General features: G+C 42.1%; 1 protein-coding gene across 2 annotated transcripts in view; it reads right to left on the reverse strand.

The window, feature by feature from the left end:
* EPHA3 (EPH receptor A3) overlaps window positions 1–14,593 on the reverse strand; it is a 176,339-nt gene extending 161,746 nt beyond the window's left edge. The window contains exon 1 of one of the 2 annotated variants that reach the window (XM_077174600.1): window positions 14,306–14,593. In XM_077174600.1, the coding sequence (XP_077030715.1) occupies window positions 14,306–14,429 (124 nt within the window). In that variant the 5' untranslated portion in view covers window positions 14,430–14,593. The remainder of the gene's footprint in view (window positions 1–14,305) is intronic. The other variant, XM_054654880.2, reaches the window with a different exon arrangement.
* Window positions 14,594–16,430: the final 1,837 nt, after the last annotated feature.

Genomic DNA, 16,430 nt, shown 5'->3' on the forward strand with positions numbered 1-16,430 from the left:
AGAAGAACAGCAAACAAAAAATGAAGAACAATGTCTATGAATCAGCTGAGTTAAGCTATTTGTATTATTTCATCATTCTCCTTTTAACTGCTGTTTAATTTTGGACACCACTTTTAAAAAAAAGAGCTCTGAAGGCATTATTTTTACTGTTAATTAGAATGTGCAGAAGGAGACACAGGTGTACAGTATTAAAAATAAGGCTGTGCTATAAAGAACCATAAATAAACATATTTTCTACATTTTTGTGCACACATATTTGTGCTTTGTATGGATATATGTGCACTGCTCTACTGCCAGGACTGAGCTGCTCTGCCATCTATGTGAGAAAAATGTTTCCCCCTGCAGTTATACTCCCCTTTAAAAGAAAACAATAGCACTGTTTTATCTACATCAATAAACACAATATCTTTACTAATCTTACAGAATGAACATAATCCAGTGCTACATATTTCTTAGCCCTGAATCAAGTCCTCAATCACATAGACAAAGAAAAATCAGTCAGTCCTTTATTGAGTGCACAGGGCCCTAGGCAGGCAACTCTGCAGCAAGGTTTGCATCCATAAAAAGGAAACAGCAATAAAAATTCAAAAGGAAAAGTGCACTTCTCATTTTTTGTTAGCAGAAATTCCCACAGATTCTGGATCTCCTGGGATGAGACAGATCTGTTTGCCATGCATCTGCACCGCATGGTGCTGAAGGAAGTGTGACTCCTGAGGAAAATCCCTTGGCAAGAAGTGGCTGAGGCAAATCACCCAGGAGCAAACTTTAGTGATATATTTTATATATAATAAATGATATATATTATTATTATATTAATGATACATTATTTATTCTTTCAGGACAAGGTCCTTGAAAACATGATTGCGGCCACTCTGAAATTGATTAACTCAGTCCAAACTTAATTTCATCTGCAAAACACATCCAGGCAATGGACCCACAGCTTGGTGAAAGTTCCCCCTCTCTAGACCTGCCTGCAGGTCCATCTTGCCCTCACAGGCATCACTACAGGACATGGGTGGTAATTAAATGTTCAGTGTCCCCCACAACAGGTGGGTACCTCAGCCATGGGGCAACCTGATATCATCAGGATCAAATCTATGAAGTTAAGAATAATTTTTCAGTTCTCTCCTTCATTCCACTTTCCTCACCTCCTTCAGACTGGAACCACTACTTTTCCATGCTCAAACCTGTTTCACTACATTTTAGAAGTCCTTGCAAGGGAGGTTTTCACTCTGGCTACAGGAAGCTTCTGGTTCAGATGGGTGTTGCACTGTTCTTTAATAGTATCTAAAATGCAAAAAATTTCCTTTCAAGTAGTAACTTCAAAAAAAAACCACCTTCTTCTTCCTGATAAAAGCTTCTAGGACACTCATTTTCCCCGTGACTTCCAGAGAATTGTACACCTTGATAGAGAGGAAACAATAATGCAGAACTCAGAAGATGCAATCCTGGTCTCTAGACAAAAATGACTGGGAGAAGCAATGGTTCATTTTGTCATTGTATGTCTTAACACCATATATTAATCTGGAAACTGGAGGAGAAAATAGCATTTCCCTACACTAAGACATAAGAAATACATAAAGAATGGATTAGAAATTCATTATCTGATTTACTTTTCTTCATGGATTTGGATGGTTAGGTAAAGAGTAAAAATGGAAAACTTCACGCAATCACTTGATTCCTACATTAACTCATCACAACTTTTAATCCTGATAGATCCTTTAGTGTAACAACAAACAACACTTGGTCAGGTCCATTTTGTGAACCAATTAATGAAGTGTTTCATGAAGATGTACTCAGCTAGGATCTCACTGGCAGGCATTTTTCAGTGTGATCCTCATTTGTTTTCCCATATACTATTAAAGTTAAATGAAAGCCAATACTTAAATAGCCTACAAATGCCTACAGCCATATATTTACTAGATGAAAGAAGTTTATGAGTTTCTCACACAACTCATTTGCTCTCCTTGTACCAACTCCTCCTGCAAAACTATGTTACCATCACTCCACTGGTTCCTACAAAAATCCCTGAAGTTGACCAGCCAGTTACCAGGGGTAACTCTTAAAAGAAAGCTGAACAGTTTCTTTGCTAGTGACAATTCTTTCCAACAGAATGCCTTGGAAAAGATTCCTGGTTGTGCTGAGGAGACACAGAGGAGCTCTCATAAAGCAACTTTAAGTAAATAAATAAAGTGCTGTCTAACTAGCTCGGTGTCCTGCATTGGTTCCCATCATATAATTACCTTGATTTAAAGCTAGTGGTAATTCTAAGGGAGAATTTACTGGCATTAAGATGAGCAGCCATGACTTCTGACTCTGAAAATCAGTGATTTGGTCCTCCTGTACAACAGCCCTGCTCTCCACACTACAATGCAGTATTTCTGCCAATACAGCACACCCCTAAAATGCCACTTAAGAATATTTTCTCTTTCTAGAGACTCTTTGCTGCCTTATTCTCTTGGCCTTCCCCATGCACAGCCACAGGAGAAAGCATTATCAGCTCCCTCCATGTGGATTTCCAGGGGGTAAATCCAACCTCTCTCCAGAACTGGAGTAGGGATGAGGATGTGAAATACAAAGCTCCCTCACTCTCCCTCTCACAGCATTAGCAGAAGATGAATGGAGGCTTGGGTGGAATATGACACTCGTGCTACCAGAAACTGCTTCCAGATTTGGGAGTGATGGTCCAGGGCTCACTAACAGCATGTTTCATCAGGAGGGATGTCAGGGAAGGAAAAGAACCCTAAAACTAAACTGATTCCTGAACACAGTCTGCAAGCTGCAGCATTTCCAGCACATGGGGTAATAACTGCCACAATGAGGTGAATACAGTATAAATACCTCCCACAAGAATAAAAATAAACAAACAAATCTCATGCCAGGTAGAATCACTCGGAAATTCCCCTCACTGCTGAAGAAATGAGGAAAGCCTGCTAGGGGACACTATCCTGCAACTTGCAATATTTAGAGAACCACCTACAAACTTCACCAGTGGAAAGCATTCCCAAATTTTCTTCTTTGCATAGAAAATACAGAGCAATAGCCAATGTCAAGAGATATTGAAATACTTTTTCTTCAGCTAATTAACATTTTCCATTAATATTAAAAAATGCATAAAAAAACCTCACACCACTATGTTGTCTTCTCTTGTCTGGCAACAAACTTTGAGTTTTTACCCTGGCTGGTTATTAAAAAAAAGCCAACAAATGAGAAAAATTAAATTTTCTATGCAACAACAAAAACAAAACCAAAACCAAAAAATGGTGACTGTCTAATTGAAATGTGCCATATAATCCCAAGCAGCAAAAAAAATACTCTGCGGCAGAAAGTCAGCCAGAACTTGGTTTTGGGGTGGGACAGAGTGGAGTCAGCCCAAAGCCTGATGAACATATTTGGAATGGTGAACCCTTCCCAGCAAAGGGGGCTTGCACTTGTATTTTCATCCATGTATTTTTCATCTATGAACACAGATCTGAGCCTTCACAACTCTCCATTGCCCAAGCAGTGGCAGCAGATCACTTTTGTGATTATTCTGGGGCTAGAACCAACACTTATAGACAGGCAGGCAGAACTCAGGGCAAAGTTACACCTTGATGCAATTTTTGATTTCCAGCTAGGATCAGCTATCATGCCAATGTTGCCATGAAAACAGCTAAGGCAGACCAAGAAACCTTTGGGAAGGGACAACAAATAAAAAAGGGTGTCCAGCAGTGAAGCCTGGTTTTAAGTAGCCTGATTTGCTGCTTGCTTAATAATAAAAGTCAAGCCTCCTGTGATTTTATGGTCCTGCATTTCCCCTCAAATATTTTAGTGAAGATGTTAGCACTGCTCAGAAGAAAATAAAATAAAAACGCCAGTAGAACTCTGCAGCCCTTTCCCAACCCACATGCCAACAGTTTGGCCCATTTACTGAAAAACTCTTTGCTAAAGCTGAGATTTCTGCTGAGCCCAAAGCCAGGCTGCAGCCCTGAGAGAGGCACAGCCCTGTGGGGTCTGCACTTCCAACCCTCCTTGCCTGAGCTGTGACACTGCACAACACAAATGTGATTTTGTGCAGAACATTCCAAATTTGGCAACTGTCATGTTCAATCTGTGGTCAAACTGCTGACTGAAGGACTCCACCAGGGTGAGGGCAAGGGATGAACAAGTAAACAAAAACCAAAATGAATTAAAAAACAGTTGCTGCAATACTGAACACAGGAATATTCAGAAAATACTGGAAAGACCAAGCATCGATTATTTTCACATAAGTGTTCAGTAAAAACTTTCCAAAATTAAGAGATTTTGTCACAAATATCAGATGAAAAGACAAAAAACTAGCAAATTACGTCAAATTACCCTAGAGACTATTGCTTCTGCAGAACATAAAAGCTTCCACCATCAATTCAGATGATTTGGCAAATTCTAATTTCATGGCAGCTTCCCGCAGTTTTTGAATAGGAAGAATTTAATTTTCCTCCTCCCAGATTTTACTTTTCTTATCAAACACGCTCCCCAAGAGCATCTGCGGCCAGATTTAGATACCTCAGCTTTTCCTACAGCTGAAAAAGAAGAAGAAGCAGCCAAAGCAGCAACCCCTCACTGCAGGTTTCTCTCAAAAGGCTGCCATGAAGGAGGGAATGCAGGGCAGCAATCAGCAATGCAAGAATGCCTATAAATAAAAACATCACCTGCACTCCATGCTAAGTGGAAGCTCTCCAGTGGTCTTCCTCATTTTGCTAAGTATGGAGCCTGCCTGTGGAAAAGGGACAATAATCCACCCATTCTCAGTGATGAACACAGGCAAAACAGGTTTTTATTTCTTTTTTATTACTTTGAAACATGAGCATTCTCTTGATATTGTTAAAGTGGCACAAAGCTCAATTTCCAAGTATGCAAAAACATATGACTGGTGGTGGGCTGGAATGCACTGTTTATCAAAGGGGCCTAATAAGGTTTCAGTTTTATTAGGCTATTTCCTGTAAGTTGATATGTGCCAGTTCTTTTCTTCAAGACAAGGATATAAAAATTAAAAATGGATTAACCTAATGGGTTCCAAATTACTGTCGCCTTGGCTTCTTTGCATTTTTTTTTAAACAGTTCCAATTGGTCCTGTTCCAGTGCCTCCTACAAAAAGCAAGAGGCAGAAAGCTTCAGGATACCTGTATTAGAGTTTAGCTGAACTGACATTCAGATACAAATCCTACAGATCTCATTCCATTCCACCACTCTGGCATTAAATCTGATACCACTGAGGCACCATGTTAAATATGCAAATGCAAAATGGGGGCTACTGTGTTGAAAGGGAGTTTAAATTCCCTTTAAAACCCAAGTTATTTTCCTCCTCTCAGAGGAAAAAAAAAAACCCAGAAACTATGGATGAGATTGAGTTACCTAAATCCTGCCAATCCCTGCCTTTTATCAGCCCAGAATAGAAGTGGGTCTCTTGTAGGATGTGTCATATTTGTCAGTCCCACTGGATGCCCAAACCCTGAGGCACATAAAATGGCACCACATGTTATGTCTAGCCAAAACTCAAGAGCAAACATTACTCAAATCATTTCAGTAAGTCCTAAAGCACTTCTCAGAAAGGTTTAACCACACTGCACATCTAACTCTTTTTACTTCTACATTCCCTTGGAAACAAAAAGTAATTTCCAGTATTCACTGGTTTTACAGAATTGAGCTCTCCGAAGGTCTGGTAGATTTGGAGCATGACAAAGATCCCCCTTGGGAAGACTTTTAGCAGCTTAAAGGGGAAAATTAATGTTGAGTCAGTGTCCAAGTTCACTTAAGGTAAGCTGAGAAGTCCAAGCCTACTATGACACGCTCAGTTTCTAGAATTCTAGACACCAGAAACTGTCACAGAAAAGACTCTTGGGCACACACAACACCCCCAACTAAAAGTTCCAAGGTTCCCACAAATTTTACTGCAGTTCAAACATATTCAAAGCCCAGAAATCAACAAAATCCCCAGCAAGTGATCAATACCCCTTTGGAGGACAGAAATTTTTGAGACAGGGACCAGAGCAAAAGTCCAGGAAATGGGTATTCATTTGTTAAAAAGGCTGTGATATCCCCCTGGTGAATCAACTGGCAGCATGCCACAACTCAGAAAAAAATTTGGCTTTAAAGGAACTCCTCACATGGGGCACAGAAAAACAAAAATAAATAGAGTTGGGTTGGGCTCGGTTTGAGTTTTGTTTTTCTAAGTTTAAAGCACAGAAGTCAAGAATTGTAAAAGAATTCTGAGAATCCTGAAGCACTACATTTGGAAAGCCACATACTCAAGTGTGCCCTGATAACTTTGTCAAGCTTTTATTCTCTACCTCCATGAATAAAGATCCCCAGCTTGCATGGAATGCTTGGGCCCTTAGATGGCTGCCCCACAGATAAAATAAACCCACAGAGCAAATGACTTAACACCACAGTGCAAATTGCAGGAGTAAAATGCCAATAGCATAAGAAATCTCCTCAAATGTCATGCTGAGAAAATCAAGATGCTGAACCCATTTTTATTTTCCAATACAGTGATGTCACCAACATGATATTTTCATTGTTTGCCAGGTTAACAGAATTTATGGAGGTAATTAATGCAGAACATGTGTGCTGAGCTATCCGTATGAAAAATGGAATTGCCCCGACTTCATTTGCTGCCTTTGCAACCAAAACCCCACTAACATCTTTTTTCACTATTTCCATATGTGAGAAACACAAATATTTATAACAAAGGTAAATGACTGCTCTATTCCCATCTACCCACAAGACACTTTCAGACCCCTGTCTTCTGCTTATTCTTCTGCTTCTACCACCTTACCACAAAGGGATCAAGTTTCCATTTTATTCCATAAACTAAGCATGTTCCTCACACTATTTCTCCAGTGTTTCTGTCCTTGGTTTGCATGGAAAACTTCTGTTTTAATTCCTTGGACACCCTATATCTAGCTCTAGTCCATCTTTCAGGAAAAACAATGTCATTAAACATTTCATTCTTCTCTTTTGTCTTTTCTTCTGGGCATCTACAGGGTCAAAGCATCCCCCCTCTTGTAAAAAGAGGACTGGGCACATAGCCCTCAAAATCAGAAAAACAAACAAAAAAAGATCTTTGCCTTCTACTCTTTCTGGCTGAATGTTGATTTCTGGAAGGGAAGGGACAGAAAAAAACGCACAGGCATGAGAGGAAGGGTGGGCAAGTGAGCTGAGAATAAAGAACCTGATGAGTTTTCCCTACAGCTGGATTTTCTTTGGAGAGTTTGGGTGAGCACAGAACATTCTCCACAGCTGGAGCCACGTACTCCAGGAACGCTGAGCACTCAGGCATTGCCAGGACATTTGTTCTCTGGGGTAAATCATGGGAGAAAAGTTTTTTTAGGGTAAGGCCCTCACCATCTCAGAACCTAAAACCTAAAGGCCTCAAGTCAGTTTTCTCCATGAACATTAAGGCTGGACAGACATAACTTGCCTTGCTTTTCTTTTCTTTTTTTTTTTCTTTTTTAAAGAAAGCACTGTCAGAGCAAGATTAAATAGAATGGTGAAAATGCCTTTACCCTTCCTTAACTGCAGCCTCTGTTGAAATTCACCACTGGTAAATCAGAGTCACGAAGCTTACTAATGTAAACAAAGCTCAGACTTTCAGGGAGGCAAGGAATTTCTTAATTTGTGCTTTGCTCACTCTTTGGATCCCTTTCAGGGCTGAATTCTGGGTCCCTAACTTTGTCAGTAATGAGGGAAAGTTTGGATTTTTTTTAATATTCAGATCTGATTTTCTTCATCTCTGCCTACTTTTTCTCTTCCTTTAATCATTTTCTCCCCTCCTAAAATGGATCTCTCAAAAAGCTTTGCCTCTTAAAAAAAAAAAAAATCAAGGAAAAACCCCCTCTAGCTGCCTTCTAACTTCTCAGCAACTAAATTAAGCAATCCCATGTCACTTCTTATTATTTGTTACTGCACAAAGTTTGTGGGGAAGCCCATCACGGACCGAAATATATTTTCGTGATTTAATTGTAATTTATTTAAAGAGTAACTTGTCACTCTAGATTTTCTACAAACCCCTCCATTCCTAGGCACCAATTTAAAAGTTTCAGATTTTAATTGCTGTCCTCTTATGTGAGACAGCTATACTTTAGCAGGTTTAATTATTGTTAAAAAAAAAATGCCATGCAAATCTTTCTATCCAAATATAGATATAAAAACATTATGAGAAACCAGCTGGAAATAAAAAAAAAGCCCCATTCCCCCACCATATTACACTAAACTGCCCTGACTGAACCTTAACATTCAACCTATTGTTCTCTTAATTGCTAGCAAGTTTCAACCACTGTTCGTTTGCTCTGCTATTCTTCTTTCATCAATACTTTTCCAGTAGATTAATGGGATTTTCCTCCATATTTTGCCTGAAACAGCAGGACACGGTAGTTAAATGAACAAAAAAAAAAAAAAAAAGAAAAAGGAGAGTGGTACAAACCTTTCTGCTTACAATGTGTCTGATTTAATAACATCTCTACAAATTTAAGGCTTTACGTGCTGGTTCCCCCTCACTCTCGCAGACTGGAACTTTTCTGTCACCATCCAAGGTTTCTTTCAGGCAGGATTATCTTTATTTCTACATCTTTATTTCTTTCATTCATTCACTGCAGAAATTTGAAAGGAACTTTCAGTTTAAGGGACTGAATTTTAATCTTGCATCTGTTTCACGCTGCAAAATGAGAACTTGCACTTGGATTTAGCAAGCGCCTAGGAAACTAAAAGACACAAGATTTCTGCTGGGGATACAATCCTGAGCCCACAAATTGCTACCACACTCTGTTTCCAAAATTAAATTCCTGGGAGCTCATATCTAATCTTCTGAATTAACCTATTTTTTGTTTAAAAGTTCTTGTTTAGAACAAGTTTAAATATGGTTTTTTTTAAAAAAAAGCTACTGCTCTAAAGTGTTTACAGAAATAAGAGCTACCCCACTGTGGTGAATTTTTAGGAAAAACAATCATTTTACAGTAGTCAGATGCTTTTGTAAACTAAAAAGTCTTCTATTTCACTCTATCATTTCTTATGACAAGTCTTTTCCTCCTTGCTGAAAATATATTTTCAGCAATGCTTCAACAAATCTAACAATGCAAAAGAAAGGAAATGTTCCATTCCAGAAAAAGCACTCTTTGGATGCTGGAAAGGCAGGGGGTCAGGGAAAACCCTCTGCCCCACCTCTGGAGATTTATCTAACAACTCTGGAAACATCCAGTTTAGCACCTTAGGGTATCAAAATTACCTTCTGGATTTCAATACCAGCTCCACTGAGCAGAGCTTTGAACTTCACCATAAGTAAAGGCATGATTATTGCAGCAGTTACTTATTTATTTTTATTTTCTTTCCCAGAAAAATCAAAGAGCAGCTACAAAGCTACACGAGTTACAGGTATCTTATGGCACTAACTCAGGCTCTGTATAAAACTCCACAAACAGGACCGTGGTATTTGGTAACAGCTCTGTAGTGACCCTCACTGGTGATAAAATCCAGAGCTCTGAGAACGAGAAAATGAACACCTGCATCTGTATTTCTAAACTTTCATCAAGTGGGGATTACAAGAACAAGAGCAATTATAGACATTTTCCTGGAGGAAAACTCCTAAGTTCTCCAACAGAATCAAAAAGTAAGTATACTAATAGCAATTTACCTAACTCCAGCAGAGAATAATTTAAAATAAAAATTAAAACTAATTTGTACATCCTCCCAGCTGGGAATGAAAAATTTAAGTTCAGTTAGAACACACTCTTGATTTGCAAAGCTTTTGTGTAAACAACTGTTAAACTTGGTGTGCCTATTATCTGTTTCATGCCTGCCCATCTGGTGGTGCCTTTTTGCTGAAGCTGAGGGTACAGAAGAGTTCTGACCCATTTCTCTGCCCTGAGTGCTTTGCTGGGCAGCAAGTATGTTGTGTCCAAATTAACTGCAATAAGAATTAATTGCTGTGTCTAATTTGCACATCTCTGTGTTTCAAACACCTGCTTTAAGTTTGCTATAGCCAATAGAGAGATTTTTTTTCATTTTAATACACTATGCTGAAATAGTAGTAAGTCAAGAATAAAGCCCAGTGACAAACAATTAAGAAAATTAGTTATTCCACATGTTACAGTCTACTATCAAAAATGTTGCCAGCAAATTATGCATTTACCCAACTTCTCCTAGCTTTAAAACCATCACACCATGGTGTGAATTTTAAAACATGTTTATTACTTGTCTAATGATACAGTTTAGGATTAAGCACAGAAGCCTTGAATACAACACAGCTGTATGAAAAACAGTCCTCTAGCCCCCCATGACTCTGAGCTTGTTGAAACTAAATTTTAAAAGGCACCACATTCAGACTTCTAAACCTGCTTTTAACTTCTTCTGCAGATAAACAGTCAATTGCAAGCCAGGGGCAGCAGCAGGAATAGTGCCACAAGAAATGAAGACTTACCCTGACCTAATGATACATGACATAGAGCAAAGTAAGATTTAGAAAAAGCATTTCCCCCTTCTGACTCTATTGAAAAGTGCCCAGTATTGTCAGCCTTCCCCAAAATCACATGCAAGACTTGGGCAAAGATTTTGTTCCATGTGCAAGCAGCACATTTTTCAAAACCACACCAAGAGCTGTCACTACTACAAAGGCACAGTAAATTGTCTTTAGCAATTTTAAGTGTTAACAGAGACCAGCTCGGATAAAGATGGTGCATTTAATTGTGTGGTTCTGCAAAGTTCTGAGATGGCAATCAATGCTCAAAAGATGAAACTGCAGCTTCAAATCCAGACTGAAAAGAGAGGCTGATCGGAACCTTCTTACTGTAAACCCAAAACAGGCACTGTTTGAAGCCAAGTACTGTAAGCAGATTTCCCATATTGATCTTTTGGTAGCTGTGCTCACAAGAAATTAATTTTATGCTAGATTGAGAGGTTACAAGAAGTTTCCTGTCTGCACAGTCAAAATATTATTGAAGCAATTCAGGTTGTCAGTAAAAGCTTAAACAAATTTGCTGATAATCCTGTTAATGACCTAGGTCAAGTGTTAACTGTTGTGGGTTATAAAACAGTGAAATTAAGGTGGCTGGTACCCTCAGGCAGGCAATATAGTTACAGAAGAGTCCGAGGAGAAATTATTAAATTAAAGAACGACAGGACTCACTCGATTTCTTGATACCACAGGAATTATTCAGAAAGAGAATTGCATCCTTCTAAGAAAAAAGAAACGCAATCCTCAGCAAGCAGAGAATACCCAGCAGAGTGGAACAGGAGAACCTGTGGTTTCTGTGCACCTACAGGGCTAAGCCTGCAAACTCTAAACTGGAAAATTTGGATGTTAAATCTTCCTGACATTGTCCTGCCCCACAGAAAAGAGCACACACCTTTTACCAGCAAACACAGATAAATCTGAGCTTCAGAGAACCTCCTTGTGTAGGGAAAATTTCTCACGAGCATGGCATAGAGTTTGAAAACAAACTCAGGGGAAAGTTTTACTTTTTATCCAGAAAAAAATCCTAAATAAAATTTCTCTGGGATGAAGCAAATTAAGAAAATCTTAAGCTCTCCAAGAAAAAGACAAAAAAGGAAAGCATTGAGCACCACAAAGTGCAGTAAGACAGCAGTTTGTCTTCAGCCCCACTTTCATCCTTTTCTCGCTTCATCCCATCCACTGCCACTGTAGTATTACCACCAACAGTCACCAGTTTTAATATTAATTACAAATGTTAAGTGAAGCTGGATTTAAAAAAAAAAATTATTTCAAGTCAAATAAATTCAGGAGCTATTTCTCTGCCCACACTCTTGTTACGTGCCCACTGCAACATTTACATCCCCTAGAAGTTAGACTAAGCTACACAAACACACCAAAAATTAGTTCCATCCACTGTTAAAACAATTTATGGGGAGAATTTCAACAGTAGCTTTAATATAAAATGTAAGGGAAAAGGTAGACATTTTTATCTACGTGCCTACATTAACAAATGCTGTCCAAAATATATCTTTTTTTATTCTCAGTGGTGGAAAAAGGAAACTTTTCTAAATACTCCAGAGAAATTTAGAAACATCTATCTCTAGTTTTGGGAGGAAATTTATGAGAACAACACCAGAAATGTAAATGAAGTGGTTAGAAAAAGATTATTTAATAGAGAAAAACATCATCTTCTGACATGATTTAAAGCTGCATGCTAACACTTGTTCATCAGATTAGTGGGTCAGCAATTTATAAGAATTAAGATTTCTAAACTCATACGATCAATCCATATAATGTAAATAAATAAAAGTATTACCGAGCTTTCTTAAATGGGGGTTTAAAAAAAAACTAAAAAGCCCTTAAAAGTTGATCTCTTTTTTAAAAGAAAACTGACAGCATTCCTGTTTTTTAAAAGCATAACAAAACACATACTTAAAAAAAAAAAAAGCCACTCAAAAGCAGGTTACTGTCCTGTAACTGCATTTTTACTGTTGTTTTCACTACCAATTTTGCAAATATTGCTCATCTTGTATGAGCTCTTGAAGCTGAGAAGAGAGAAGAGAGGCAGCATTTGCTGAAAGCTGACTTGGACAAGTGTACTTAACATGCATTCCGTATGATACCCATATTTTCCCTCCTTTCTCAATTCTCAGCGCCAGTGGCTCGAAACAAAGACACAAAAAGTGGGGGTTTTTTGCAAACTGGAACGCTCCAATATCTTTCTGGCATAGTCACTCTCAGTTTGCAGAATGTGTCTCCACTGCCATGGAGGCAGAGCTGCTCCACTGACTGACAGAACCACAACCCTTCCCTAAGAGGAATGGTTATAAGACAACAGTAAACCCTACCCACACTCTTGCTTTCATTCCTGAAAATTATTTTTAAGAGATGACAATATTTACAAAATAGCTTCTATCTGGAGGTTTAAAAATGACTGTTGAAAGCACACTCATTAAAAAAATAAAAAAATCTATAAAGCACTGCATACAAAACAAATTTGCATAAAACATACAAACAGATGACACACTGCTCCTCTTGTATAATGGTACTGTAATTATCTCTTAGCAATGAAACCAACTGAGTAAAGATTACCAGGGACTTGTGAAGTTTGCATCTTTCCTTAGTTATTTTTTACTATACTTCTTTTTCCTTCCAGAAATCATGGAAAGTTGTTATCTCACTGCCTTATCGCATAAGCACACAGAATATCAGTAAGTACATCAGCAGTATTTGTAAGGGAGAAATAAATAATTGCTCTGACAGGTTTCAGAGCTTCTCTACACAACATCCAACTCAAGCAGGTGTGAGTTTTGAGTTTTACATGGTTGTTAGGTACTAAAAGTTCTTCACAACCTTTGCCCTCTAGATTTTACCCCAAAAAATAATTGCACTGGACAACCTGGTCATGCCGATTGCCTTCACTGCAAGCAAGCAAAAGCTCCATTTCTTTTTTTTTTTTTTCCTTAATAGGGAAAGGACAGGAGTCTTTTAGGGGCTTTTATTCAAGTATATTTCAATCAGCTTCACAGTGTCTGGTTGTCACTATTTATTTTTTTCCCTGAACCTAGCATGGGTTTTCAGCAAATGTCATCTTAGGAATTAACACACCAAAAGAAAATAAACCACTCACTCTTTTTTTTTTTTTTTCCGGGAAATAACAAACAGTCACATACACACACAAACACAACTTTAACGCGTTGATACACATTCGATACAAACAACGCGATCTGACACAAACCCGCGAGGGAACCAGGAGGAGGCTTTACAGGGCAACAAGCTTCTTTTGCGGATTAATTAAAAGTTTTGAAAGGCAGGACCACTAGCGCAACCACCACCGCTGCAGACGAGAAAGGGCTCGGAGTTATCACCGGGCTGAGAGCGATCGGGGGCTGGGGCAGAGACGGCTCGCCCCGGGCACCTGCCGGGGCTGCGGGTCCCGGGCCGCTGCCCCTACCCCGCCCGCCGGTACCGCCTCGCCCGGGGCTGCGGCTCCGGCTGCCTATCGCTGCCGGAGGGCCGGGGTGGCACAGGCTGCGCTGCCCTCGCCAACTTCGCTCGGGGGAGCGTAGGGCGGCTGCCCGCGCATGCATCCATGCATCCATCCATCCATGCATCCATCCATCCCCCGCACGGCCGCACTGTGCCAGGGCGAGCACCGCGCTCCCACGGCGAGGAGCCGCTGCCGCGCGGGATCACCTTAACGGGGAACAGCGGGGCGGGGGAGGAATAACGGGGGGGAGGGGGGAAACAACAAAAAAACCCAAAATTAAAAAAATGAGGAAAAATAAATAGAGAAATGGGGGAATAGCGGAAAAAAAAGAACGAGGAATAAACGGGTCACCCGGCCGTGGCGCGGCTCACCTTCGTTGCCGGGGCGGGCGCTCAGACGGCCGGCAGCGCCGAGCGCGGCGCGGAGCAGCAGCAGCAGCGGGAGGAGCAGCAGCAGCGGCGGCGGCGGTGGCGGCAGGCGGCGGCGGCGGTCCATGTCGGCGGGGCAGAGCGCAGGCACAGCCGCATGTCTCCGCGCCGCATGCCACCGCTCCGCGCCCGCTCCGCGCCGCCGCCACCGGCCCCGGCGCCGGGACCATGCCCCGCGCCCGCCTCCGCGCTGCGCCCGGGAGGGGCCGCCCCCGCCCGGCCCCGCCGCCGCCGCCGCCGCCGCCGCGCAGCCCCCGCCCCGCTCCGCGCCCCGCCCAGCGCCCCGCCCCGCCTGCCCACGGCGGAGCCTGCCCACAGCCCGCGGAGATGCCCCGCTAGCCCCGGGAGATAACCCCAAGCCTGCCCCCAGCCCCGGGAGATAACCCCGAGCCCGCCCGAAGCCCGCGGAGATGCCCCGCAGTCCGCCACAAGTCCCGGGAGATAACCCCGAGCCTGCCCTCACGCCCGGGAGGTGCCCCCGAGCCCGCCCTCACGCCCGGGAGGTGCCCCGTCACACGGAGCAGGGCTCGGCAGTAGGGCTCGGTGACACGAGTCACGTAACTCGGGAGCCTCGGGTGGGTGTTGCAGGCAGCTACGAGCCGGTCGTGTCCAATTACCGGGCTCTCCCGGGAGGAATGCAGCGGCAAAGCAGCGGTAAAAGCTCGGGAGTTTCAGCTGCAGCCGTGCAGAGCAAACGCCAATTCCATCGTTCGTCCCTTGGCTGCCCGCGGTGACAGCCCGCACCACGAGGGGCCACAAGTCGGGCCCCAAGAGCAGGCTGGCTCTGCCATCCCTAAAGCAAACTGGAGCAGGGGGCTCCACCCGAGAGCTGCTTCTGTAGGAGTGTGTAGCTCTACTCTAGAAGTTGCCGTGTGAAATGAGTCTTTTTTTCTTCATACTTGCACCTTTCCTTCAGCCCTTGCAGCCCGTCAGAGGCCCCAGAGTACCTGTCAGAGCACAGAGCAGAGAAACAGAGCTGCTATTCTGCTGCTCTCAGGGGGAATCGCTGCAGAGCAGCGCTTCCCAAGCTGCCCCTTCTGCAGATCGTTTTTTTAGAATATGGACAACTTCCTTCCCAAGTGACTCGTCTTAGGTCTCCAGAGCCACCCAGCATGGTTCTGTGGAAAATGGGAAATAATACTGAGGTCAAATAAATATTTCACTCCAAACCAAAGCTATGCATCCTCATAGTACAGAGACTAGCTCAGAATGCATGTGCTGTGTGCACATGCAGCAAGCAACAGGATGGGAGGAGAGGAGCCTCTGGCAACAGATGTGGAACTACGTCTGAGAATCAACATCAAAAACCTCTGATAGCAGAGAAACGGATCCCCAGTGTTTCTCAAACCGGTGTGGCAAACATCTGAACAGCCTCCTTCTTCATTGTCCTGGTGTCCTCAGGGTCACCAGTGCCAGCAGGACAGCTGGGAACTGCTGCCTGCAGCACCTGAGCTCCAGGCTCATCAAACAACACAGAATCACCAGCTTGCTTCAGCAGTGATGCAGCTTCCCTGCAGCAGAAGAGGAGGTGCTGGACTGGTTGCAAGCCAGGACCTGTGCCAAGGTCTCTCCTGCACAGCATTGGCACCCCCCAAGCATCTGGTTTAGCTCTGTGCTGCACTGAAGGGGTTGGATATGTGTGGAAACCAAAGCAGAGCAGAGACAAAGCTGTGAGAAGTCATCTCAGACAGGTTCCTGATTCAGGAGAGCACAGGGGAGGACATGAGCACTGAAAATTAACATGATATTAATCTCCTTTCCTGTTTCCAGGCTTGATTATTCAATCAACTAAATTAAAGAATCATCATATTTAATACAATTTGTTTCATGTCTCCAACCCTTCCTTTCACTCATATTTACCATCTACCCTGTTTCCTCTGTGGTCAACTTCCAAAAGATGGAAAAAATGCCCAGAGCTCTTGAGCAGGAAATTTGCAAGGGCAGAGGGAGGAGCAGGGTGCTCTGGTCATGCAGTTAACCATGTATGGCCCAGAGAAAAACGTCTTCTGTCCTCCTTTATCCTTCTCAAGTCTCATTTGACCACACCTTTCCATTCACTGGACAAAAA

Source organism: Agelaius phoeniceus, chromosome 2 (assembly GCF_051311805.1).
Source record: "Agelaius phoeniceus isolate bAgePho1 chromosome 2, bAgePho1.hap1, whole genome shotgun sequence".
Classification (NCBI taxonomy): domain Eukaryota; kingdom Metazoa; phylum Chordata; class Aves; order Passeriformes; family Icteridae; genus Agelaius; species Agelaius phoeniceus.